The sequence below is a fragment of the Carassius carassius genome, chromosome 25 (assembly GCF_963082965.1).
Source record: "Carassius carassius chromosome 25, fCarCar2.1, whole genome shotgun sequence".
Lineage (NCBI taxonomy): Eukaryota > Metazoa > Chordata > Actinopteri > Cypriniformes > Cyprinidae > Carassius > Carassius carassius.
In genome coordinates this window covers 10,426,963-10,454,178 of record NC_081779.1, presented here as the reverse complement: position 1 = coordinate 10,454,178, position 27,216 = coordinate 10,426,963, and the positions used below count along the sequence as shown (strand labels likewise).

Sequence of the window (27,216 nt, the reverse complement as noted above, 5' to 3'; positions counted from 1 at the left end):
GCATTCAGAGAACAGGGAATGGAAATAGATCGAACTGGTAAGAGAAAGAGAGATGGGGGCTATTTTTATGGGAGTTAATTTTCAGACGTCACTGATAAATCTGATGCAATTGACACTATAAAAATCTGCTAAATTCATCAAAGTGGAGTTCAGCCATTAATACCCATATACCTTTTTCGAAGTATTAGTAACTGCCATTTATGAATTTTGTGCATGTTGGGGAACTGTAAATCTACTTGTGGCATGTTGTTTATGTACTTATCTGTAAAACTGACCCTGTATGTATTATTTAAAAAGGGGATGATCTTGAAGTTCAATGAATAACATTTTCCAGTAGGCGAAAGAGAGACAGAATAGACAGAGAGTAAAATAGACAGAGAGAAACACAAGAGATCAACTGATTGTAAGAGAAACCCATAAAAATTCCATTAACCTTCTCAGAGTTAAGAGCTTGTTCAGCACAGCTACAGACAACTAGCACAAACAGAACATCACCATAAAAACCAAGAAAAGCCCATCTATCTTTAACATACTTCATCTGGCTGAGCTTAAAGCCGTGCATTTCCTCTGAATGAGTCACAACACAGAGACGCCAGTGCGTTTATGTGTGTGTGTGTGTGTGTGTGTGTGGAAGTTTGTACGTGCATTATTTAATCTGCTTGACTCCCACACTCAAAGTGAGTATCTCAAACACAAACACTGAGTGATCTTTAAAGTTGTCCATTAAAGCTGGAAACTCAGATCCACCCTCCGTGCTTCCATCCCTTGTTTTTCATCTCTCCTTTGCTATTCTTCCCCCTTTTCAAAAATCTTTTCTTATTCCATTAGAGCCTTAGTTGTGGAAAACACATGAGTCAGAGGCCTTTCTTGTGTTTTTTCTTGACTAACTTTTAACTCTTTCAGTCAGTGATGGAAGAGTTAATATTCTGTCACTGTCACTGAAATAACATGCATAAATACATGACATGTAAGTCTTGTCATTTTCATAACTAAAATAGTATTTGTACGTAAAGAAATAAAAGTTAATGTCATGCTGCTATTGAATGAATGCTGCTAAATTCCTGAGTTTTCTTTAATTTTGCAAACAGAATACCAATTTAAAAAGTAGAATTGGAATGAATTAAATGTGAATAAAATTTATGTAATTTTTAAATATAAAAGCAAAGATTGTCAAGACACACTGTAAGCCTTTATTGACATTTTTTAAAACAGCTTAAAAACCTTGAGGTTTGAAGATATCTGTCTCTGTTTGTTTATCTGTCTATATAAATAGTTAAAAACTTGAAATACCACCTATGGAAATTTGTATTTCATAGTTTATATAATTAACTGTATGGACCAGGGTGGACTAGAATGCATTACCTGTGTTGAATTTCTTTGAATTACAACTCAAATTTCTCTACTTGTCATTTCAGTTCTTGCTGATATCTGTGAAAGTCTTGCATGGCCCCATCTGAATATGGTGACGAGAACAAAGAGTATATCAGAGGTAAAGCTTACAGTCTAATGAAAGCTTGAGCAAGCAGCTTAGCAACTGCACATAGCTCATGTCTTAAATCTTTAACAGCAGCTAGCGTGTAGAGGGGGAAAACCAGGACACCTCTGTCATGCGCCAATGATTCTCCTGTCAGTGTGCGCCTTGTCCTGTTGCCTTCTGGGGGTTGGGGGTTGGAGCATATCGGACACAAGTAAAAGGGCCAGAGAGCTGTAATGAAAACGCATCACTTGTTCCCAGGGCTATACCTTCACAGGCATACGGTACTTCCGTACACACTTCTCTACTTGTATAACATTCACTAGCAACAATCGCCTCTCATCATCCTTTCTAAAAGTTTAGTTCTAAAAGTTCTAAAAGGTGGAATATTTCTCTTTATTGCAATTGTCAATCAGTATTTGTGTTTGAGAACGTTCTTGAACTGTACATTTTTGTAATGTATATGTTGATATTCTTAAGATGTTTTGATATTTCACAACGCTATAGATATCTTTTCTGATAAAGGACTGAGAAAAGATGGGAAAACTGAGGGTTTGGTATGGTCACTGTGCAGCTCAGGTCGGCATAGTTGCCGAGTAATAAAGCGTAGTGCTGTAAAATAAAACGAGGTGTGGAGTGAGCTGGAGAGCACTGCAAAGCCATTGGCTCCGTGAGTCATCATAAAACAATAACTCACTCCCATAAAACAAAGTGCTTATTAAATTATTTTAAACAATATTGCATGATTTGGGCACACTGAACTGAGCTTTTCTCTTACGGCTGCATGAGAAAATAGAAAATAAATGTAATTATTTTAAATTGAATTATTTTAAATTAAATTATTTTAATGTACATTAATGTAAATGAAATCAATTAAAACGCATACGCATACGCATACATATTGTGTGATTACAATACAGTTGTTGTAGGTTTAATCTTTCCAAACCCGTAATGGAGAATTTAACAAATTTTACGAATAAATTATAATCATATAATAAACTGAATTGTCAAGTTTCCAATACAACAATAGATAGTTTAGAAACAATACCAAATAAAAAACGGATGATAATTTTTATATTTGGTAAATTACATATTGAAAAGAGAACACAAGGCCGGTTTGTCTCAAGTCAGATGAATGTTTGAAATATACGGTTGTTGCAGTAGACATTCAGGGTCACCCCATGTAATTTGTTTGCATTACTAGACTAGTGCAGAGACATAATAAAGGGGTGGAGTTACTATCGGAAAAAACAGACAACCATGACCTTGACTACTGATTTTATATTGTTGATGGCACCAAATGATTTTCATGGTTGTTTTAAATATGACCATAGATAGTGCTTCGAATAAAATGGGTTTATTTTAATGGAAACATTTTCCTATTTCTGCCTTCGTAATTATTAATAACTTAATCAGTGTTCATAACTTAATCAGTTATCCAAATAACAGTTTTAAAGCTTCTCAATCATTTTCCCCATGTCAATTGTATTTGGACTAAAAGCAGATTTCCTCAATACAGTAGTCACTAGGGTGAAAAAAAGAAGGATCCATTATCTATTTTATGTTTTGGCATTTGATAATCATAAAATGTTTTCACCTTTCACTCAGGTATACCTCTGGATACAGAAGTACATTTAGAAAAGCATGTTAGCTGCTTGGAAGGTGAAATCAATCAACCATCACCAGTGTCACAGAGGTAGCACCAAATTTGTATCTTCTACCTCCTGAGACAAAATTGTTAAGATATGCTCATGATTAGTTTTTGTGGATTTTAATAACAACCTCCTAAGCAATGATCCTACGGTCCATGTTGTAACCTAAGCAGGAGATTTCTGGCTCATCTCAGCTCTGAGCATTGACCAGGTTAAACACATTGCTTGGCGTCTGTCTCTCTCTCTCTCTCACTGGTAAATGAAGAATGTGGGAGCATCGACCGGCCGCTCTTCTGATATGTGAATCCATCAGTATAGGCAATGAAGAGCTGAACAGAGCTACTATTACTGCTGCAGCTACTGAAGAGGGCCACGGTAGATCTAGAACAAGACAGAAAGAGAGCAAGGATTGGGGAGAGAGAGGAGAATAGCTCTACCAGGAGTTTATAGCTAGAAATTATTTATGGCTCTCTGTGGTGAAATTGGCAATACATCCATAAGTGTATGCTGACAGCTGTGAACAAAACACTGAACAATAGTGCTCTAACACAGCACTAAACATATCATTTCACTGTATACCTGACACCAATATGATTTTGCTCTAAGCTTGAAAGATCCCCAAAACACCTACAACAATTTAACATTATGCATTCACTGGGATCTTCTGCAAATAAATACACATTTCCTTTTAGTTTTTAGCTTTAAAAAATATTGCTCACTGTTGACAGTAATGCTGAAAGTCTGACAAACAGTTAGTTGGTTTAGACTGATTTCCATTTAAGGATGCTGTAAGATAAAGGTTTTAAATTCTGGTTTTGTTCTATATGGCAAATATAGTTTAGGATTTGCTGCTCTGTTAATATTGAAACCCACTGTTTTAAATTATCATTTGGGTGCTCAGTAGGGTTTGGATCTACATTTTGCATGAAGGAAGATCTCCGACAGGATTTAGCATGTGTTTATGTGATTATGTTAATTCTTGTGGTCAAAAAAAAACAAAACACCTAAGCAGCATGGTTTTCTCAGTAGATTGATGTATGTTTTACAGAAAAACTGATGTTCACTTGTTGAGCAAAGCAAAGTGTTCTTTATTCATTCTTTTTGATGTATAACAGCATTACTGATTTTGGAATATGATATGTACCTTTATTTTCTTTTTTAGATTTCCTGAGGAAATGCTTGGGATTTTGTATTCAGATGTTAATAATCATATTTTTATTTTATTTCTGCTGCTCCATGTGCTATAATGTTTTGCTTAAGTTCTCTAAAATGACTATGTAGGTAATTGATTGATTTGGTATATAGAACATATTCAAATATAAAGACAAGTAGGTTCTTTAGATCAGTGGTTATATACACCTATAGGAGGACTTCAGGGTGAGTAATTTATGGATTAATTTTCATTTTTTGATGAACTCTTTAATATGACTTAAAATATCTTCCCTGTTCAAGTCACCTTTATTTATATAGTCCTCTTAACAATACAGATTGTGCAAAGCACTTTACAGTATTAAACAGGAAAAATGTGTTTCAATATACTGGAAGAGGAAGCCTAATTTGCTAAGTGAAGCTAGAAGCCTAATCTAAAAGCCTATCCAGGCCCAAGTTGACTGCTTTGGTAAACAGTGAAAAAGAGAATTGTCTGTGCTTAAAAGAAATGCTATAGGCCTAAATGAAGACATGCTCTACAATAGCATACGCCAACAGCAGATCAGTTCTACACGAAATAAAACGGTACTCAATGCGTGTTCCTTCTTGAATAAATAACAAAGGGCATTTTTTTCGTTGGCCTGCCTGATGACAGCCTACTTTGTTTCTTCAACCTGGACTCACTGTCTCCGATGCACCGTAAATAAAGCTGATAGACCCCAGAGCAACATGACTTTCACACAGCCGATTGATTTAATGTGACCTCTACATTCTTAATGCTATTGGATGCCTATTTAACCAGATGAAGGCTAAGATTGTCCCGTACACTTGCGCATTAATTCTCCATTCATCATCATTAGGCAGTGAGCGGTCCATTCACGCCTCGCTCTGCCTGCTGTAAATTAGAAGGTAAACAGGCTTTTAAACAGTCGCCGCCTTGAGATGCGCGCTAACGGACAGATGCGCGGTACCGCCCCCGTCTGTGGAGTAGCCTATTGTCGCTCCAGAAACAAGGAATCACAATACTGTCATTTCAGATCTTTTTTGACTGCTGGGTGTATGATAATGGTTACATATTTTTTTTTTGGCTTTCTAGATGAAGGACCTAAATGTGCACAGGGTACATCAAAGAACAAATTAATCAATCTGATTCTGATTCGGCTGCTAGACACTGAAAGCTTGAACTGACAGGGATTTCTTTTTAACCCACTTGCTTATTTGGTGCAGGTAAACTGCGTTGGTTATACGCAGATACATTTAAGGCTAGCTATCGAACAAGCTAAAATGCACTGACTAAACGGTGGTAAATTCAGCCCCGTATGCTATTTAGATTTTTCTTTCTTTTATTAACAATTGTCAATTCAGTCGTTGGCCATTTCTTAGCCTATTTGCGCCTTATGTAATTTAATGTAACAACCATACATAAATCCGTAGCTATTTGAGTTATAACTGCTCCGGTTTAAATGGCATATTATTCCAAACATATGCATTTTAATCAACTTGGTCACACTTACAAGAACTGCTTCTAATAAGGCCATCAATCACGTGCGCAACCGGGACCTTCTGGCGTGGGCTCGTATGTGTGGGAGGAGGTGAATTGTTTGGGCAGGAACCACTAGCAATTGTTGGCATTTTGTTTGTAAAATAGAAGAAAAAAAGAGCAATTAAAATCAAAACATCTCGTTTCAATGAATCAAAAATCTCTTTATATATATAGTTTAAAATGACTGAACATGATATAGCATATTCTTGGTTAAGAAAAAAAGGTTTATTATTATTTTCTGTCATTTTGCCCCCAACAAATGTCTCTAATTGCAAAAACGTATATTCTTACATTTTATTTTATTTTAGGTTGTCTGCTTGCTGGAATTGAGTCAGTGTTTATCTATTTTTAATATTGTAGTTTGTGCTTTGGCAGTTCGACATTTGATGTTTAGACACAATATCCAACCTTCTCAATTATGTCCAGAAAGTTTCAATTTGCCGCTCCAGCTGCCACAATTACGCGGACAGGCCAGATAATTAACATGAGTTGATTGGTGAGGTGGAGGCATCATCGATCTTTTTGCATTCCAATATCTCCACGAGACATTTCATTCCAATCTTTCTATTAACAGCGCAGGAATATGGCTTATGCTAGGTGCCTGGGGACTACTTAACAGCTCGTTCAGATAAAGAGGTCCAGTTATGTCCAAGTTCAGTGTTTCAGATGAAAATAATAGAGGCCATATAAGATATAAAGGTAACAAAGCACTGTAAATTTAAAGCAATACATGCTGGCATGTTGAAAATTGCTGCTGTCGTGCTTTTATTGTCGAAGCCGTGTGTGCTTTTAGTAATTATCGTTCTCAGATTCTTCAAATCAGACTAATTTGCTGCTTATTTATCTTCCAGCAATCATAGAAAGATACATATTTTGAATAGACATTTAAAAGATTAATAGCCTATAGCTTTTCATCAAGCCCAACCTACCCTTATCGTTTAAAGAATGAATATTAGTCACTGTACACTTTTATTTAAAATAGTTTATTATGAAATTCAATTTAATCAGGACACTACTGACCCATTTTTCGCGCATTTTCCAAAACCTGAAATCAACCTTACTGAGCAGAATAGGAATAAGTAAACTGTACATTTAAAAAAACTTGATGCAGAAATTAAACTAAAAATACATAAATGTAAAAACATTGCGGTCAATAAATAATGCCACATCTGATGACGTCCATAAATATTAGGGCAATTTATTAGCAATTTATGCTTGATTTATCATTTTACTTGTATGTATGTTTATTGTATTGTTTCAGAGTGAAGGTGAAGACAACAGTAAGGCCATGAAGAGACGCTACGGGATTGGGGGTATTCAGCTGACGGTATGCGGGTAAGACAGGCATCTCTGGGTTGCCCCAATTTGCCGCATGTGATTGTCCAATGGATCTCTAGCGCGTGTTCTCCCGTCAAGCCAGCAAGCCTCGCATGGAGGTTCTTAATCCGCTCCCCTGGCGCCTTGTTACCGGTTTGGCAGACAAGTCTCTGAGCGTGCAGTATTATCATTAATTCAACATTCAAAATTTCTCCCTTCCGAATACATCACTCCTTAATTTCCCCTCGCATCTGCACATTTCGATGTGCTACCGGGACCGGGTGTTCGTGGAGGAGGAATAATGAGCCAGCCGTGCTCGGTTAACAAATCCCCTTGTTAAAAAAACTAGATGAAAAACATCGTTTTAATGTGGAAGAAGCTGCATGTGGGTCAATTTGTATGGCTATGAAAGAGTATAAATTATGATAGATTTTTGCGCTATCCTCCAGTCATCCTTGTCTCCTATGTCAAATTTTGTTGATAGGGTGTAGCCTACTTAAAATGTATTTGCGTTGATATGATAGCCTATCTCTGTTATCAGTATCTCATTTCTCCAATGATTATTTAAAAGTCCGTGGTCTGACAGTGTATAAATAGACTCCGTCTGCACAACATATAGCTTCTTAACTGGAAAACATCCATAGTTTCGAAACCTTAACTAAAGCAGGTTGCTTTTGTGATGTGCAAGCTGCTTTGAGTAGTTCATGTCATGGCTTATTAAATATTGCCAAAGTTCCCAAAGCGGATCCGGATGTTGCCAAAAGAAACAGTGGCTTCTTGCTGCCGTCCTATCTGGTTAGTGGCACTTCCTCCCTCTGGTCCAAAGACGCTGAGGATGATTTGCTGATGACTGCTGGCGAGAACGTGAGGAAGGCCTCAGTCCTGGTCGTGGGCGAACACGAGAAGTCTGCGTTGTTGGATCTATGTGAGAGCCCATTTGACTGACTGGTAGCGTGACAGGCAAGGCAGGAGCATGGACTTCCCCCGGGACCAAGCCCATGACCCGGGCTGGGGTACAGGGATGGGTGTCTGAAGGCGCACAGCAGCTCAGGACGCGGGTATGGATGCGAAAGCACTCGAAAACTGTCCAGCGAGCGCAGAGGATTGGAGAATGGACCTCCTGTGGCAGAGGCTGAACCTGCAGTCACACTGCTGAGTGGAGAATAGTAAGGTAGAGGAAGGTGAGACTGAAACGGATAGGGCAGGCTTCCCGTAGCTGCAGCATGGCTCATCATATAGGTGTAAAAGGCGGGGTCGGCAGGATGCGGCCAAGTCATAGCCAGCCTCTGTCTCTTGTCCTTCATGCGACGGTTCTGAAACCAAACCTGTAACCAAAAGTGGCAAAGTATTCATAAGGTAATATTGCAATGGCTGAGGCCTATATAGTAGCTACATGTAGGCAAAGCCCGTTTCTATTAGCAATAAACCAAGAGAAATGGTCCCATAATTAATAAAATAATAAGAGGTCAGACATATTTTGTAGAATTGTTTTATTGTACTTTTTTTTTAAATCGATTGATGAGCCTATAAACACATTGGGGGACGTAGTGCATTACCTTTATTGTTGTTTCCGGTAAATTTAAGGCAGCTGCCAACTCGCACCTACGTGGTCTAGAGACGTAATTCTCCCGGTAAAACTCTTTCTCCAGTCGTGCTATCTGCTCCCTTGTGAATGCTGTTCTGTACCTTCGCATCTGGTCAGAACCATAGTTGAGAGCACCGTGGCCTGAGCTCATCTTGTTGTCCTCACCGATTTCTTTACCGTGGGTCGGCGAGCCCATTGCCAGTCCTACCAGAAAATAAACATTGCTTATTTTAGGACATACATTGCAAGGTCACCGGATTACCGATATATTAATATAGCGTTCATACTACATTGCTTGCGATATATATATATAGGCCTATTAATATATATATATATATATATATATATATATATATATATATTAATAGGCATATTACTGATATTTCGGACAAATAGCCAAAAAAATAAAATAAAAAAATAAAATAAAAAATCAGTGTCCAGTGAAGAAAAAGCTATCAAAACATGCCGTCTCAATCTCTGATTATATTATGTTTTTTTTTTCAAAAATATAAACTAAATGAATAACCTGCACTGATAATACATTTAACTTAACTGTGCACGTCCGAGGAAATTTATTTGAATCATTCCTTTGTTGATTTATGCATTCTTAAAAATAGCCATATACTTCATTTATTTTTCTTTACTCCAAATAAGACGTTTAATTCTAAATACGTTTAATTATAAAAAAAACATAAAGGTATGAACAGACAATGGACATTCTTAAACATTTTTTTTGTAATAGCAATTTTTTTTTTTTTTTTTTTGCGTTATTGAGATGTTGTACACTTGGAATAAGATGACTTGACAACTAGTTAAAGCCTGGACAACACCCCAAATACACAGTGGCATTGTAATTAACTCATAATTGACTGATAATTTAAGAGGAGCTGACAATCGAACGCGCTCAAAAGCAGCGGGTTACACGGGAAATTGATTGAACGTGTATATGGTCGCTTGTATTCTCAATCAATTCACTCAGTTTAGAAACAGGGGAAGAAATGGAGAATAAATAAATCCAAATAAACAAGAATACAATGCGCCGCAGTTTTTACCTTGTCCGTTCGGGTAATCCATGCTCTCTGGGGTACAACTGACATCTATTTCCTCATATAGGTCTGATTCCGCATCTGAGCTGCTGGCATCTTTGTTAGGGATGTCTGACAGGGTTCTGTCCGGCGCAGATGGCTTGCTAGCAAGTGTCACATCTCCGTACTTTGCGCTACGTTGTCCTATTGTCGCATCATCCACTAGGATTTGAGAATAAGGCACGGGGCTTAGTCTGTTCTGGTTAATCGGTTTGTCCGGTAGCTTGCGCATGGGGTCTCCAGTAGCCTCAGTCAAATTAGAGCCATTCTTGGCAGATAGTGTGCCAACCTGACTACCCTCGGTGCGCGTCAGCATGTCCTTAGCGCTGTCCATAACCGTTAGACGAGAGCAAAGTAGCCTACCTGATCTTCCGGAGCTTGGTAAGACAGTTTGGAGCAGCAAACGCAGACGAGATGCTGTGCGATGCGAGCGCTCTGGGCGAACTCTGGGAGGGATCACCATTGCCCTCTCTCTCCTCACGCGCTGTCATTCTTAATAGGGCAGTCGTCATAATAGAAGGCGCAGTGACGCCACACGTCGATTTAGTGTGAATAAACAGAGCGGGAGAGTAGTCTAGCAGAACCTAAAGGTGAATTCAAGCCTATAGCACAAAACATCATCAACTGCACATCAACAGCTAAATACAAAAGGCATGAAAGATGCACCAACTTAAACTTTGTGTGTGCTTGTATTTCGTTTTACACGTTTAAGTTACAAGATAATCACACTCTTTGATTGTAAGTCAGTCAAGTATTTGACTATAGTTCATACTGTTTTTTACGGATATTGGGGCAATTTGATAACGATTTTTGCTTCACTGAACTAAGATGATTTGGTTAGCTAAATAATCTTCTCACATGAGTGAAAATGTGGTTGAGCGCTTTTTTGAAGGCTGAAAAAAAAACTAATGTCCATAACGGACAGTCAAGATTTGAATAATGTGATAGAATGCAAGAATGCAGATATGGCCAAACCATATCTATTATCTCCCTGTCCTGAGCCCTCTTGGAAATGGCAGCCTTTCGGAATATATTAGCATATGTTCTTCTCCGATCAACACAGTCAGTCCGCGTTGGAAGACGTCAGACTGAATGGGAATATTCCAAAGATGAGGAGGGCTGTCTCTCAGCCAGCAGCGTAATTTGAAGTGTACAAGTTCCATCGTTTCTTCTTCCAGCGCACAATCTCAGTCACGCTCTCTTCCCTTCGCTCTGTCTCCCGCCCTAACTCGATCTTCCAAAGTGGTGTCAAGTAAAGTGCAAAAAGGTCAGGTCCTCATGACCAAGAGTAAGAATAAAAGGCTATTTGACATTTAATTAGATTTGTTTGAGCCGCGCCAACAAAGCATATATCCTCACCGCCTGGCGGGAGGCAGCTGTCCAGATTCGTTTTGTGAAATATGTTTCAATCTGAACTGAACTGAACTTTCCAGGATTCAAATGATTAGATTTATTAAACACTCAATACAATATTTATGTAATGTATGTCACACATGTATGTAAGTGAGACACAATTAGATAATTAATAAAGGAACAGATTAAATACTGGTCTTCAAATCCTACCATTCATTACAAAGTGAAAATGAGTTGTTTTTATGTATTTATGATATTCTTCAAACCATTTTATTTATAAAAACTTACATTTAGTTTATGTACCATTGTCTTGTTTTATTTCAGAGTTGATTACATTGAGTTTTATCTTCATGTCTTACATATAGTTAAAAGCGTGGTAGCAGACTGAAATGGACAAAGTTCAAAATCCTCTTCTGACTCTTGGTCATTGACAAAACCAACACTTTAATGATGGTAAGGATTATGAGTTTCGGGCTCCAGGAGACGAGTATTGTAACGTATGCAAAGATAGAGCTCTGCTTGCTTTCAGGGAGGAGGCCGCTCCCTCCTCCGCTTTGATGTCGGAGTTCAGGCAGTAAAAATTCACAACAAGCTGTGATGAAGTTCAATGGCGTTAAAGAATATAGCTTTGGGAGGTTTTAACATTGATATTACTTCTCAACCCAAATCGCTTTCATCGTTTTTGGTGGCGTAATAAAGCGCGCTACAACTGTGTGGCTTTTCCTTATAACCGCACTTAACAACACCGATGATGCACCACAGAGGCAGGAGTAGGATCATAAGCAACTGGGGTGTAATTACTTCGACTTCTTTATCTTTATTGCACGCAAACCACCCTCTCTCTGAAAATCAAGAGACGTTTTACAAAAATATTCCCTGATGTTTTCATTAAAATACATTATTTCTTTTTTTAATTATGTTAATTAAAATAGTTAATTAAAATGCATCCGTATTTCTTTCTGCAGCGAGCAAGTGGCCAGAGAGCAAGCAGACAGGATAAGACTTGATTAGTGGGCTAGAGCTTATTCTGAATGTTGTAGCTTTTCTTTTCAATGGCTTTGTTGAGAACGGTGATTATTATTTTACATGCAGATTAACATCCCCATCTTCTCATTTCTCATCAGTCATCCATGTTCACCCCTGTTTGTTTAGCGTATAGGAAATCCGGGGACGTTTTACACGCGCTTCTACATATAACCGCCCAGGGGTGCATTTTCCCAAAGCAACTTTGTTCGCAAGCTCCGTCGTTACCGATAGATTTCAATGAAACTAACTTTAATAGTTAGCTAAGGATGCTTTTGGGAAACGCACCCCGGAGAGGATGGGACACGCATGTTAGAGAGTGACGTCAGACGTTCTATTTGTGTGGCCGTGGTGACACAATCGTCAAAGCTGTCCTCGTGCGCCCTCGCCTGTTAGAAAAAATAAGAACTCTCTCTCTCTCTCTCTCTCTCTCTCTCTCTCTCTCTCTCTCTCTCTCTCTCTCAATGGTCAATTTTGGTGTTCTTTATTGACATGGAAAAACTGTACATTTGTGTTACTCTGACGAGAACCTGTGAGATATAAAATAATACATTTAAAGTTAAATTATGATGCAAATAAAAAGTAATGTTAACAAATAAAATATGATTAGTGCACAAAATGTAAAATAAAATGAGAAACAGTGCAGAGTAAACTGCAGCAGCTTTCCTGTAGCTCATATGGGTTAGAAATAATGATTTAACTAAGAAATATTAATTGCACAAGTTATTAAAGAATAATGTAAATAAGAAATATTCAATGCTTCTTATTGACAAGTCATTTCCTTGTCAGGTTTAGTAGGATTAAATAACATAAGATGTTGGGGTTTCCATAATTCGGGTGAGAGTGCAGATCAGAGGGGAATTTTAGGACATGTCGCGCGTTGATTGCACCAGATCCGCCTATAGTGCCAAACTTCCGCTAGAGGTTTAAAAACTGTGCCCAACTTGAACTTGACCATGCTCACTCTAAAAAACATTCTGGGTTAAATACAACCCAACACTGGGTGAAATATTTACAAACCCAGCTATTGGGTTGTTTTGACCCAGTTTTTAAAGTGTGGCACTTGTCGTCTCCACTTCAACTCCACTTTCCTATTTTATAAGTTTCAGAGGGCGATTTTTCTTTAAGTATGTCGCCAATGTTAGCAGAAATGTGTAGTAATTTAATGCTCTAAGCAGAGCTATTGCACAAAAAGTACATTCTGTTATAAAACACCTTACTCGTCTGCAGTGATAGTGGCCAACTAAAGGACGCTTATCTTACTTAAAAGAGTAGGATGTCAGAATAGTTGCAGTTTAGCTACCATTTATCATAATATCCTTTTTAATTTGAGAGGCAGCCCAAATTTAAACCAGTCTCGGAAATCTCACTTGCCCAGTTATGCGCGTGAAATTCATTTTAATTCATAATTTATTCAATTCATTTTAAACGCCTTAAATGTCTTAAATGCAGCTCATAATATTATGAACTTTGTATTTAACGAATGCTTCCAATTTGTATTTAACTCAAATGTTAAATTTAGTGTTTTATTAATGTATTTGGATAAATAAAAGACGAATAGAATAAGTTTTACGGAAGTGTCTATTTAAACAGCTGATCAAAAATGAGAGGGAGAGATACCTTATTTTCAAGGCCTTCCTTAAATTTGGGTTTCATTACTGACAACAGTATTAAACTGTGAATATATATATATATATATATATATATATATATATATATATATATATATATATATATATATATATATATATATATATATATATATATATACTTCCCCATCAAAATTCACCTGGATTATTCATTAATTATTCATATAAATTCATAGAATCTGAATTTCTTCCAATGTCACTGTAGGCGATTTAGATCATTGCACAATATAAATACAGCATATATATTGTGAATTTTAAATCTGTAGTGTTTATTACACTTTATTCATAAATTAGATTAAATTTTGCATTTGCTTGTTATGATTTTTGTGCATCAGTACCGACCGTTGATTATTTCGTTTTAGGTATTCATTAATGGACCATAATTTGTACATGCGATCTTTAGATTTTCTTATCGAGGAAAGAAAAATCTGTCAATGTACCATTATTTAACTTTATTTTTGTTGTTTTAACTAAAAACTAATAATTAGTACACTGAAAATGTTTGGTGACTGAGCAATGCCCATTGTACTTTACAATGAAATGCACTTTACTTTCCAACTTCTTTGATTCAGTGCATCGTGCATCTTAACCAAAATATTACATCAAAGAAGTTGGAAAGTAAAGTGCATTTCATTGTAAAGTACAATGGGCATTGCTCAGTCACCAAACATTTTCAGTGTACTAATTATTAGTTTTTAGTTAAAACAACAAAAATAAAGTTAAATAATGGTACATTGACAGATTTTTCTTTCCTCGATAAGAAAATCTAAAGATCGCATGTATCAATTTGTAAATTTTCCCAGTACAGGTGATAATAATCACATGGCTTCATTATTCTTTAGGGTGACTAAATATGTTGTTTGTGGTTATTGTGATTTCGGAATATTTATTATAAATGATTATTTTAAAATATTAATTGCAGATAAGGCAAAAAATGAACATTTATGTTAAAAAATATAAAATAAAAATATTTTAGTTTTGCAGTGCAAATCACCCTTTCGATGTTGTTGTCGAATAAACGTTGTTGGCTAAACAAGAAAAATTCTTAAAACATGAGAGTACATTTCATTGTGATATAAGAAATGTGTTATTACTCTCCTATACTCTCAGTGTCTATCACACATTTATCTCACATTATGGTTATCCAACATATAGTGTCCATAGACCATAACACAATTATACGCAATGCGCACCCCACATAAGTTGGTTTTCAAAAATTCTTGTTAAACCCCAATTTCAGTTCTCTCGTATACGATATTCGTTTTTAAAGATAATAATATAACCCGTACTGTGTGGAACAACAAGAAAAAAACATTTTATTTTGGAAATGTATTTGGTAGTGAATGGCTATTCTTGCAGGCTCTTGTTGTTGAGGTTCAAACATCGTCCGATAAAGACAATAGATGCGTTCACTTTGAATTTTGTCATCATTGCATTGCCATCACATTTTATTAATGCGAATTCATTGGCAGTGTGGAATAATCAGAAAATAAATTAACATTAAAAAATGTTTGTCATTCATAATTTGATTGAACACCTTAGACTATTGTGTAGGCTACAGGCTTATTTCTTATAGTAGGCTAACGTCTTCGAAAAAGCACATAGAAAGCGTTTCACATGCACGGAATTGTGTAGTTTTCTACCAGCAAACAGCTAATGTCCGAGGTAAAAAGTAGCTTTACACATCAGGAAGTAATTACATATATACATATATATTACAAAACTACTCGGCAGCGTTTTACTTCGCATTCACAGTGTTGTAATCAGCATTATTTAAATATATAGAATTGCATTTAACAACATTAATTCATAGTGTTATTGTTGGAAATTTCTGTTGAAAAAAAATCACAATTTCCATGCAACATAAGAACCAAAAAGAGAATGTGTTGATTTTTAATTTCTGCATTTGATCAGTCAGAAAACACGGCGCGCATACAAAACAATACTATTTAGTTTTCAACATTCGTACCTAAAAACATGGTTTCCTTAAAAAAACAAACAAAACAAAAAACAGATGCATTCTAGGCCACGTTCAACTGGTTAAAATACAAAATCGAAAGTAAAGAGTGTTAAATTGTATAATCATTCTTTACAGATTCACTAACATCGGTGATACCAAGTGGCAGGCCATGTAAAGGCTTCTGTGACGTATCTCATTCACCAAAGATTTCTCACCATTCAACTCTATAAGCTTTTAGGCTGGTCATCAAAGTCTGAATAGGCCAACAGGCATATTGTCGCGGCCAGGCGGCAACTTTCAACTTGACCTTGGCCTGCAGACGCGTCGGCCCAGCACGTAAAATGGCCAGTCTTATACAGGGGTGTTCTCTATCTCCGCATCTTGTAAAGAAAACGGAAACCGCCGCAGCAGGACTTCATGCCACCTTCTTAAATTGGACCTTTTTCTTAAACTGCCATCAGTTGCAACCAATTTTCTAAGTATCGTGAAAATAACCTGTCGATATCGTTGTTAACCGTTAAAGGGCACAACTTGCTTTAGCACACTTGTATTGCATCATGCAATACTTACAATTGTGTTGAATAAATACAATAATGTTTAAGGATGTTTAGAAATTAGTCAAACATTTCGAGAGTAACTTTTTTTTTTGACGATGACCTTGCTAACACCTTTATTAAGCAGTTAACATGAGGCACAATGTGTGTGTAGCCTATTATTATTATTATTATTATTATTTTGATGTGTCTGTTGAAGTAATCTTTAAGTTGATTGAAGGGCCACCAAGGACTGCACAATGGCAGCAACTTTCAAATAATTGTAAGCGATTTTTGTAACTTTAATCTCAAACGTACTTGGATGTTTGCAAAAAATAAACGGGAATTATATTCAAATACAGTTACGCAATGTTCGTTCAGTGTTTACCCCGGCGCCCATGGCTGTTTTAAATAACAAAACACTCATGCAACATTGGTTTTATAAATAAATATAATAAAGTGTATATAGAGATTACATTTCATGAAGGACCACAGCTGGAGGGCATTCGCCATTTCCCGTTTATATACTTACGCATCCCCTTCACCTTTTAGGGCATCTTGAAATATGAAATCCTTTGACATAGGTTGGACATATTGTCCTCTAACATCACTGCATTTGTGCTCGGTTTAATTGTTAGCACTTGAGCTGATTATCGTCCTCGTTTACATATCACATGACAAGTTTTGAGCCAATCCAGACGTGATTCTGGTTATGCGCAGGGTGCGTCAGAGTCGTTTGGCTCTCGCGGAATCGACTATCTTCTCTTTTTCAGTCTCGGGGCTTCTCAAAAAAGAGCCATACGTCTCAATGTCCGACGGGCTATGACAACGTCACTGCTTCTTCGCCCGCGTTGGATTGACCCGGTCATGTTTCTCTATGATAACGGTGGCGGCTTGGACGACACCGGTAAGAATATGGAAGGGTTCACGGGAGGTAACTTCTCGCCAAGCCCGTGCAGGAATTTGATGGCTCACCCTCCCTCTCTTGCTCCCAGCGCTGCTTATCCGTCAAGCGACGTGGTTGCCGCTGGAGCGGGTGAGACTGGGAAGCAATGCAGCCCCTGCGCAGCGGTCCAGGGTTCAGCCAGCGCTTCAATTTCCTACGGATATTTCGGTGGCGGCGGATACTATCCTTGCCGAATGTCCCATCACCATGGGGGCGGTGGAGGTGTGAAGACATGCGCCCAGTCTCCCGCCTCTGCCTCACCTTACGGGGAAAAATACATAGATACGTCCTCTTCCACAGGCGAAGATTACACGTCCTCGCGCGCCAAAGAGTTTGCCTTCTACTCGAGCTACGCCTCGAGCCCGTATCAGCCAGTTCCCAGCTATCTGGATGTGCCCGTAGTCCAGGCTATGAGCGGGCCTGAGCCCCGGCATGAGTCCTTATTACCAATGGAGAGTTACCAACCGTGGGCTATCACAGCTAGTGGCTGGAACGGGCAGGTCTACTGCACCAAAGAGCAGCCACAGACGGGAAACGTCTGGAAATCGACATTACCAGGTAAGGCTTATGTCAGAATATGTACCAAACAAAAAAAAAAGCCATAGTATTAATGCATTTCTTCTAGCTGTCAAAACAATATGATCATGTTGCGTGTATAACAAAACATCCTTAAACAAATTTGGATAGCCTACTTTTATTCTAATTTGTATCTTCAGATGCAGTGTCTCACGGAGGGGCAGACGGTAGCTCTTTTCGCCGCGGGAGGAAGAAACGTGTTCCATACACCAAAGTGCAGCTGAAGGAGCTTGAAAGGGAGTATAACGCAAACAAGTTTATCACCAAGGACAAACGCAGGCGGATATCTGCTCAGACCAACCTGTCTGAACGACAGGTTACTATCTGGTTCCAGAACCGACGGGTCAAGGAGAAAAGGGTCGTCAACAAATTAAAAAGCAACAGTTAGCTTTCATCTGTGTAAATGCATTTGAGCAATTTTAAACAGTGATGGCCCACACGCACTCAAGGCTATGAAATTATTGACGTTTTAACGAAGATTTGTTTTCCTTGGACTACCGCTTTGAAGTGACCACTTTGGATCGGACATAAGCTAGTTGATGGTGAGCCGGTGAGTCATTTCTGGGCTACAAATGGTGTAGCTATGGCCATATTCCCAACTCAGGACAAAGACGGCCAAAAGATAAATTTGATTGTTGGGATTATTTTCTGCTCACCAAAATATCTAGTGGAGAGAAATACATTGGATATTGATACTGTAACTCTTTACAGTGTGGTACGATTTTCTTTCATCACATCCAGTGTCGATTAAAATTGAAATTATGCTTTACTTGAAATCTCAAGTTCATGAAATTTCGTCTGTGCCAAATAATGTACAATATAGACTTACTGTCTCTTTGTGTTAAAGAGTACCTTAATTGTGTTTTGTCGTTGTGTTGAGCAAAATGCGTCCTAATAAACTATTCATAAGAAAAATATGGTGACGTAATTTATATTTTGTATTCAAACATCAAACCACGCGATAATATTAACGATTAATATGGCAAAGATACAAAAGTTGAACGTGAATTGAATTTAACACGTTGACTAGCTATTTGCAGGAGTTGGTAGGCTACAAGCAAGTAGGACAGCCTGATGAACCTTTTGGATGGTGTCCACAACTTTATGGACTGTAAAAGGTGCATGTAAAAGGTGTATGAATATACCTTTTTTTTGTCCATAGACTGAAACGAGAATTGATGCATTTGGAATTTCGCTTGAGTGCCTGCGAAAACTAGGTGACAGCGTACCTCAGCCGTATTATAGAGCAATTGCGCCATCTTCTGATGTGCATTAGTAAATGAAGCGGCTGACTTTGGTCATGGTGTTAATTAAATCGAATAAAGCTTGAAAATAAATAATTGTACAAAGTAAATCCCACACAATAATCTGTTACGTAACAGTGTATATCTCATTCACTTTACGTTTGCCTGTATTAAAATGTATTTTCCACAGATCGTATGTGTATTGATAATATAGGCTAATAAAAAAACAAGAAAGCAAAAATGAACTCAATAAAATCTACACAGAAAATAACCGAACACAAGAACAATATTGTTTTTTAAAAACTATGTTATTAACAATAATGTTTTTGTTCTTACTATTTTGTTGTTGCGTCAGCTTGGATCTGTTTAAATTGCTTGTCGATTATGACAATTAAGTGCTAGGTTCGTGAACAATTACATATTTTATTTTACATATAAAAAATTAATTTGACGATTGTATTAATTAAACAAGAAATTAGGACTCAGATAAAAGTTAATTTAAGTCTCTTTCGTTTAACGAGATCCTACTGCAAAAAAAAAAAAAAAAACTTAATTCGCACAGCGCCACGTTTTATACTCGAGCTTGGTGACTTATGACATAGCAGACAAAAAGTGTGTAATTTAATTCACCTAAAGTAGGCCTAGTTGTCGAGTTTTGTCATTGTTTATAGTCATGCCATGGGAAATTTCAGAGTGTTACACTAGTTTTGTTTGGCATAGGAGAAGCCACATTTACATGATCAGACATGTGTGTAATTTTGTATACAAATTTCTTTTGTATTTCTTTATTTTAGCTATCCTTAGCCAGAAGCTGTGGTTTTCCACAGTAAATGAAATGTTATGATAAACAAAAATTAACAGGAAGATGGAAATACAACGGTAACTCTAGGTTCTGCTGACTGCTCAAACTACGCCTTATCACGGAAACAATCAGCTATAGTCTATTGACTAATTATAAAATATTTAAATCGTTACAGTTATTTTTCCCCCCGCTTGTGAATTATTATCATGTAGGTATTTTACAACCTCCATGGTCTGTTAATATAATTGCTTGTACGACTGTGACATATCTAATTTGTATTTGTAGAAGAGTTGTTTATTATTGTTATTCCATGTAAACAAATACATTTAACAGGCTTTCTGGTTCTATTTGTATCTCCACACCTATAATCATTTTCATATTAGATCTTAACATCTCGGATTATTCAAATCACAATAATACAAAGACTTGACAATGGTAATGTGCTTAGGCATTCCACCTCACCTTACAGTTTTCTGCGTCGGCTTGTGTGTAAGGTCTATTGTGTTGACGTAATGTCTCAAGCGCGCTCACGTTGTCTAGATAGAGTGAACGCACTTTAACAATTCAGTCCTTTGTTAATTGGTAAATCTGGTTTCTGGCTCCATCTAAAGAACAAATATGGAACTGCATGTGCAAGTCTTCCCCGGGAGAAATTAATTTCTCTTCGCATTTCGTTTTTCTTTGCTATCTAGATTTTGATGTCGGTTAGCTAATGACCAGTCCTAATTCGACTATATTGTAGGTTACAAAGGACCTTTCACAACTAGAAGCACTGATTTGTTTAAATTATTTTTTATGATTTTTCTTTTTTTATGTGATTTGATGTATAGAAAAGTACAGTTTTAAAATTCGACATGTTGCCTGTATTGACAGAACAAAAAAAAACTGCAACTAAAATTAGGCTAAATATTCAGTAATTCAAATAAATATATACAAACATGGATAATTTAAACAGACAATTGACGAAAGACGTTTCAATTAAAAAAATGCTTTTCGTCCAGCAATTTTCATCTGAATGTTTCATGAGAGAATGTCGGAATGTGCTGTGAGACAGATTCGGGTTTTCTGAATGGCGCGGGTTTTCTCTCAGGTTTCATTCTGTGCGCCATTAGAAGTGGTTAAAGCTGGGGGTGGTCGTCTAGACAATGAAAGCCAAGGCCACTGACAACATCTCAAGCGTATATCTGGTTTGGCCATTTTATATGGAAATATAAACAAATAAATAAATAAATTGGATAATCGTTTCTTGACATTTTCTAAACCATGCGTTTGCTGTAGAAATGCAGCTTTTTAGCCCTGATGAAGGCCTGTTCGTCGAAATGCGTTAGCACAATAAAGGTCAATTTGTATTCCTTGATTTTTCTGCTTTCCACAGTTATTGGTAATGTTGTGTTTAATTAGTATTTTTGCTTTTTTTCACAGACCTTGTTGGCTTTGTGAAGTTGCATTAGAATAACCTCACAAAACCTAAAAATTAATTAGATATGCATCGTCTTTGTCAAATACAGAGATGCATTTGTGTGCTCATTTATCATTTGTGTGCTCCTCCAAAACACGACTCGGTGTAACCAACACACTTCTAATTGTATAAGATAAAGGCAAAGAAATCTGTAGGTAACAACCCTTATGTTTAATCAGTATAAATCTCAAATTCAAACAGAAAAAAACGACCTAAAATGTAATTCATTTTGTAAAACATTTAATTGATTTTGTTTTAGTCAAAAAAGAACATAGCTAAATAACCTAAATACGTTTGGTTATGCTTATAACTCTTTAAGTTTATACTGTCTTAAACTTGCAAAACACCACTTAAAAACACACTCTTAAAATCTCATGATGTTGTATCAAATAGTTGTTTTTGCTTTAAATTTTGTAAACCAATAGTTTGAGCATTGAAATATTTTAGTCACGAATTTATTGCATTCTCAGTCAGTCCCTAAACTGTCATGTACTTTCAAAATAAGTTTCTTAGACAATACATTTGGTAAAAGTAAAAAAAAAAAGAAAGACTTCCAATAAGACAGTAATTTAGAAATTAAGCCTCAACTTCAAAAGATAACAGCAGTCCAGCAAACAATGTTACTAATACGTGAAATAAAGTCGTTGTTTTTTGTTTGTTTTTTGGGGGGCAGCACACGTGGTCAATTGGTGTGGTATTTTTTGTTCTTCTTCTTCTTCTTTTGTTCTTTCTTGTTTTGTCCTCGTTGGGCTTAACAAAGAAACAAATATAAAATTATTGGCGCCAACAAACATATTTATTTTATTTTACACTGTTGTATTTAATCATCGTATAAAAAAAAAATGAAAGTGTAGGCCACTTGTAATAGAAATTGTCGTAATAGCTGCACGTATTTCAACAAATACATTTAACTTAATATCATTTGTAATCTAACTTGTGACTGAAATGGTTGTCGATTAATTTCCAAACATGTCCAGACATGTTTAATAAAGTACAGGGTTCCAAACAAATAGCTTTAACTGTTCTGTTGTGCATGAGGAAAAAATGTGTGACAGGCTTGATCCTGCGATCTTTGGCAGAGATTCTGATGGGCTTTCTTTAATACAACAGACATAATTCAGTCGTATAAAGTCATATTCACGTGGTGAATGGACATAGTTTCACATACAAACAGTTTGACTTTAAAAATGATTTTTGAACAAATGAAATATTATCTAGCTTCACACTAGTTATTCTTCTGATATATTTACGGTTATTTAAAACGGCATGTTGCTGTGCATGATATATTTATTTAGGCTACTTTGTGGCGCGTGTGTGAAACTATGTATATATAATATGTTGATGGAAGGTTTCTTTTTTCTTCTTTTTATCCCCAAGTGCCTGTTTTCCACTTGTCACGTTAAATTGCTCTCTGTCTTTCCTTTGTAAAGTTCCCTGATGTGAAAGCGAAGTTTGTGAAACTTCATCCGGGACATAGAGTGGCTTGCGTGGCGTTTGTTGTTTGTTCACTTATTCAGACTTGCGCGGTGGGCGGTAGCCCGTTCCCCTCCCGGAACTTGAAGTCGACCGCACAGACTTGTCTCCTTGGAGAAGGATTCAGGGACTCTGATTAAAGAGCAGGTCATATGGTGTTTTAAAATGTCCTAATATTGTGTTGGAGTCCCTTAAAATAGTTTTAAATGCATCTAATATCATTGTCATTTTCTCGGAACATACATTTAATATTATAATATTTTTTCTGGGCTTAAGGTCTGTAAACTCCTCCCTTCCAATCTACTCTTCTCAGATTGGTCACCGTGCAAAGCCTGTTGTGATTGGTGTTTCCATATACAATGAGTGTCAGGAAATGCCGGTAGGATAAGGCCTCATTGAAAACAATGCTATAAACTTATAAGAATGCTAACTTAGTTAGCAACTATGGTTTTGGGAAACGCACCCCAGAACAGTTTCTCATTTTTTATGTGGTAGGCTACTTTGCTAAAAGATGATGTGAAGACAACATGTCGGCTATGAAAACAAAACAAGCTTTCTTTTTTTCATGCAGAACACAGGTCTTCTCCACCTGATATAAACACACTAACTTGCAGAAGTGTTTGTGGGCAGGTCAGAGTGTTTGTATTTCGCGGCAGGCGGGGATTATGCAAATGTGTGTTACCTTGTGAGGTAAATAGGTTACAGGCAGAAGATTCGAAAATATGACGACTCCTTAGGCGGTTCAGAATAGACTCTTTCTTTTGAGAGACAATATCTTTATCATGCACTTTTTTGACTAACATTTTGCACACTGTTTACATTGAAGGATAGCTATACTTCAAGTATACTTACAATCTGCAGAAAATATGTGAAGACCAATTCGTACGTATTTTACGAGTTGGCTATTCGTACAACCGATTTGTCTAGACCCCAGTGATGGGTTGGTTTAGTGGCGTGGCAAATTCATACGAATTATGCAACTCATAAAATATAGTGCATATATTTTTGAATGTTTTGTTTTATAGGAAGTCTGGATTACAGAAGCCATATTCACGTTTCTCATACCAGCCTTTATATCAAAACACTAATTTTCTTAGTTTTGGTGCCGTTTGATGGACCATATTGATCGCTCGCATTCCTTGTTAAGTCACAGACACTGGGTTCTTGACTTATAAACGTCTAAGAATTGATTATTATATTTTGGCAATACTTTGTATCATTATTATCATTTCATAACGTCTATTTGTCCGTTTAAAATGATATTTAAACATCCCAATCAATCGAACACAATTCCAAATTATTAATGTTCAACAGAGTTTTTTAATCTTCACAAACTTGTATTCGCAAACGTATTAGAAAAACATTTGTAATTCAGTCTGAACTTCGTTGCTAAGTTTGGATCTGCCATTAATTAGCTTTCACTGTCAATATACAAATAGAACAAGTGAACGAGAATTTGTCAATGTCTTTTCTTGATCACGTGACCATGGCCACAGTTGGACTGGATAGAGATGGATTTCCACGTCATCTTACGTCTCAAAATTTCTGCCTCGCGGATACCCCTACAACTCTGGTAAGAGGCACGCGCACATGAGAGCTATGTCGTGGGCGTTGCGTGTAGGTCTCGCTAGCCCAAGCTAGAAACTGCGCGGGTACAATGATGGATTTTGACGAGAGAGTTTCCGTTGGGTCCAACATGTATCTGCCCAGCTGCACGTATTACGTTCCGGGGGCTGATTTCTCCACGTTGCCCTCTTTCATATCCCAAAGTCCGTCTTCTCGTCCCGTCACCTACTCTTACTCCTCTAACCTGCCTCAGGTACAACATGTCAGGGAGGTTACATTCCGGGACTATGCTATTGACGCGTCTGGTAAATGGTCTCACCGGGGTCCGCTGGGTCAGTGTTATCCGTCGGAGGACATAGTACACAGGGAGTGTTTACCAGCAGCAACGACAGTTGGTGAAATGTTCCCCAAGAATAATGCATCTGCGTATTATCACTCATCGAACTCGACCTCCACTACCAATTTCTACGGTAGTGTTGGAAGAAACGGGGTGCTTCCTCAAGCATTTGACCCGTTTTTTGACACCGCCTGCGGGGGCTCGGACAGTGTAGCGAACAGCGACTATGCAGCGAGGGATAAAATGCACTCCAGCAAACAGCCAACACCAGCGCCCGCACAGGAGCAAGAGTCCGAAGGAAAGGAGCGACAGGAGACCAGCAGCCCCGAGTCTTCTTCCGGAAACAACGAGGAAAAGACCAGCGGTGCAAGCAGTAAGTACGAGCTCAGCGAGACTGTCATGCGAGAAAGTTTTCAATCTTGCGCCCTCCTGTTAAATTTTTTATATGCTGTTTTATAACCGTATAAGGTTTATGGAGGGCCTGAGATTTCCCCAACAAAACCTAGGCTACTTATAAACAGAGAGAATCACGTGCTTGGAATTGAAATTGGCCATGAAAAGACTCAAAGCTGGCGCATTTTAACTTGAACTTTAAAATGTATTTAAGTGGCCGCAGTGATTTCACAGGATTGTTTGCAACAGCCAGAGAAACAAGCGCCTAGTATTTCTCTGCTAATTACTGCATAGGCAAATTATATGCTAGTATATATATTTATTTTTATTTTTTATTAGGCCTATTTTACAACCCTTTAGATAAAAATGGTTAAAATCTGTAGATTGTAGTCTAAATAAAATTGAGATGTATATCTTTGTATTTATTAACCTCAACAATCACAATCATATAACTTAAATATAGGCTATCTATCTATCTATCTATCTATCTATCTATCTATCTATCTATCTATCTATCTATCTATCTATCTATCTATCTATACACACACACACTAACTTCTCTAACGTATTTTTAGATTATCTCTCATAATCTATCCCTATGACGATTATTTGTTAATTGGTCATTTTCTCTTAGGTAGACCCAGGGTTCGCAAGAAGAGATGTCCCTATACAAAATTTCAAATCCGGGAGCTCGAGAGGGAATTTTTCTTCAGCGTGTACATTAACAAAGAGAAACGAGTTCAGCTCTCACGGATGCTTAACCTCACCGATCGCCAAGTGAAGATTTGGTTCCAGAACCGGCGGATGAAGGAAAAGAAACTAAACAGGGACCGATTACAGTACTACAGTACCAACCCACTGCTATAGGACAAGGAAATAACAGATACAAATATACAACAGCTGCAGTAATAAGATCACACACGAGACCTTATACAGACTCTCAGTGGTTAACTTCAATTTCGAGACAAGAAGGAACCTTTCACTAGAGTGAGCACATAGAGGACATTGGAATTCACAGTTTAAATACGGGTTGTTTTGTGCTCGTAATAGATAAACGTGTACAATTCAGTGGCGAACAGAAATTATTTAATTAAGAGCTTGTGGTAAACACTGAACATGGACTAGCCCACTCCGCTTGCGATTTGTGATGGACTACACGCGGAGATGGACTACAACTGGCTGAAATATTTGGGTTTAAGAAAGGAAAGGCTTTTGACAAGCCATTCAGTGCGTGTCCATTTGTGTGGAGAAATGGAGCAATAACACTTTCTTCGCCGTCTCTCGGGAATGTAAATGACTCATTACAAACTGTGTAATGATTATATTCTGATCATCCAAAAATTTTAACTTGCTGCAAACTCTGTGAACACAGAAATGAAACGCATCCCCAATCATAAACATTTCCGGACATTTCCATTAGGAATTGGTCATCTTTAAGAAGTGGACTGTTTCAGGCTTAAGAAATCAAATAACGTTTTCACGATGACCTTATTTGCTCAATTTTTATTTGCTCATATTCGACTGTGCAACGCTATGATTGTCCTGGGATAAAAATGGTTTGGTTGATTGTAATCCAGAAAATCATCTTTATGGCATATATCTTAAATTAAATAATCAAAGGGTTATAACATATGTTTGTAGAACATCGTTTTCTTTTCAAATATATTATGCATGAGCGTACACATGCCCATTATGTGCATTTATGAACAGCAATGTTGTATTTTTTTTTTTTTTTTTTTTTTTTTAAGAGCTCTCTCGGACCAAGAGCTGAAGCAGTTGTTACCTGACAGTTTTACCGTCACAGTGGTTACAGTATTTGCAGTTATTATCTGAATGTTTATGACCTTAATCGTAGTGTTCATATATGACAGTCTAAGCGCAATTAAACAAAGACGGAGGAAGAGTAAGAAGAAGAGAGAGAGAAAGTAGAAGAGAAGGGGAGAGAAAGTCTGAGCTTTATGGTTGCTTGCTGTGTTGCGACTTGGCCTGGCTGGTGCATCCTTTGAGGCGCTGAGGAATATCCGTCTCATTACGGGGACATCCTCCTTGTTGCTTCAGCAACACGACCATAAAAGTTGTCTGTGTCTGGAGGTTTTG

At 37.3% G+C, this 27,216-nt stretch overlaps 3 protein-coding genes across 3 annotated transcripts; 2 read left to right on the top strand and 1 right to left on the bottom strand.

Annotated features, from left to right (window-relative positions):
• Positions 1 to 6,839: 6,839 nt before the first annotated feature.
• Positions 6,840 to 10,233, bottom strand: LOC132104681 (homeobox protein XHOX-3-like). The gene is made up of 3 exons (XM_059510243.1): positions 9,773 to 10,233; positions 8,692 to 8,924; positions 6,840 to 8,460 (listed from the first exon to the last, which is right to left on the bottom strand). Exons 1-3 carry the CDS (start codon positions 10,137 to 10,139, stop codon positions 7,924 to 7,926), a joined length of 1,137 nt encoding a protein of 378 aa, XP_059366226.1. The 5' UTR covers positions 10,140 to 10,233; the 3' UTR covers positions 6,840 to 7,923.
• Positions 10,234 to 16,786: 6,553 nt separating this feature from the next.
• LOC132104680 (homeobox protein Hox-A13a-like) lies at positions 16,787 to 18,639 on the top strand. The gene is made up of 2 exons (XM_059510241.1): positions 16,787 to 17,827; positions 17,986 to 18,639. The coding sequence occupies exons 1-2, from the start codon at positions 17,146 to 17,148 to the stop codon at positions 18,231 to 18,233; spliced, it is 930 nt and encodes a 309-aa protein (XP_059366224.1). The 5' UTR covers positions 16,787 to 17,145; the 3' UTR covers positions 18,234 to 18,639.
• Positions 18,640 to 24,147: 5,508 nt separating this feature from the next.
• Positions 24,148 to 26,453, top strand: LOC132104679 (homeobox protein Hox-A11a-like). The gene is made up of 2 exons (XM_059510240.1): positions 24,148 to 25,099; positions 25,754 to 26,453. The coding sequence occupies exons 1-2, from the start codon at positions 24,481 to 24,483 to the stop codon at positions 25,984 to 25,986; spliced, it is 852 nt and encodes a 283-aa protein (XP_059366223.1). The 5' UTR covers positions 24,148 to 24,480; the 3' UTR covers positions 25,987 to 26,453.
• The last annotated feature ends 763 nt before the right edge of the window (positions 26,454 to 27,216 follow it).

Bases quoted from the DNA above. Each gene is read 5' to 3' on its own strand.
- LOC132104681 (XM_059510243.1), bottom strand. From the start codon at position 10,139: ATGGACAGCGCTAAGGACATGCTGACGCGCACCGAGGGTAGTCAGGTT. The intron at 8,925-9,772 runs GTAAAAACTGCG...ATTTTCTGGTAG, and splicing joins GGATTACCCGAACGGACAAG to GACTGGCAATGGGCTCGCCG. The intron at 8,461-8,691 runs GTAATGCACTAC...TTTTGGTTACAG, and splicing joins TACCGGAAACAACAATAAAG to GTTTGGTTTCAGAACCGTCG.
- LOC132104680 (XM_059510241.1), top strand. From the start codon at position 17,146: ATGACAACGTCACTGCTTCTTCGCCCGCGTTGGATTGACCCGGTCATG. The intron at 17,828-17,985 runs GTAAGGCTTATG...TTGTATCTTCAG, and splicing joins CTGGAAATCGACATTACCAG to ATGCAGTGTCTCACGGAGGG.
- LOC132104679 (XM_059510240.1), top strand. From the start codon at position 24,481: ATGATGGATTTTGACGAGAGAGTTTCCGTTGGGTCCAACATGTATCTG. The intron at 25,100-25,753 runs GTAAGTACGAGC...ATTTTCTCTTAG, and splicing joins AAAGACCAGCGGTGCAAGCA to GTAGACCCAGGGTTCGCAAG.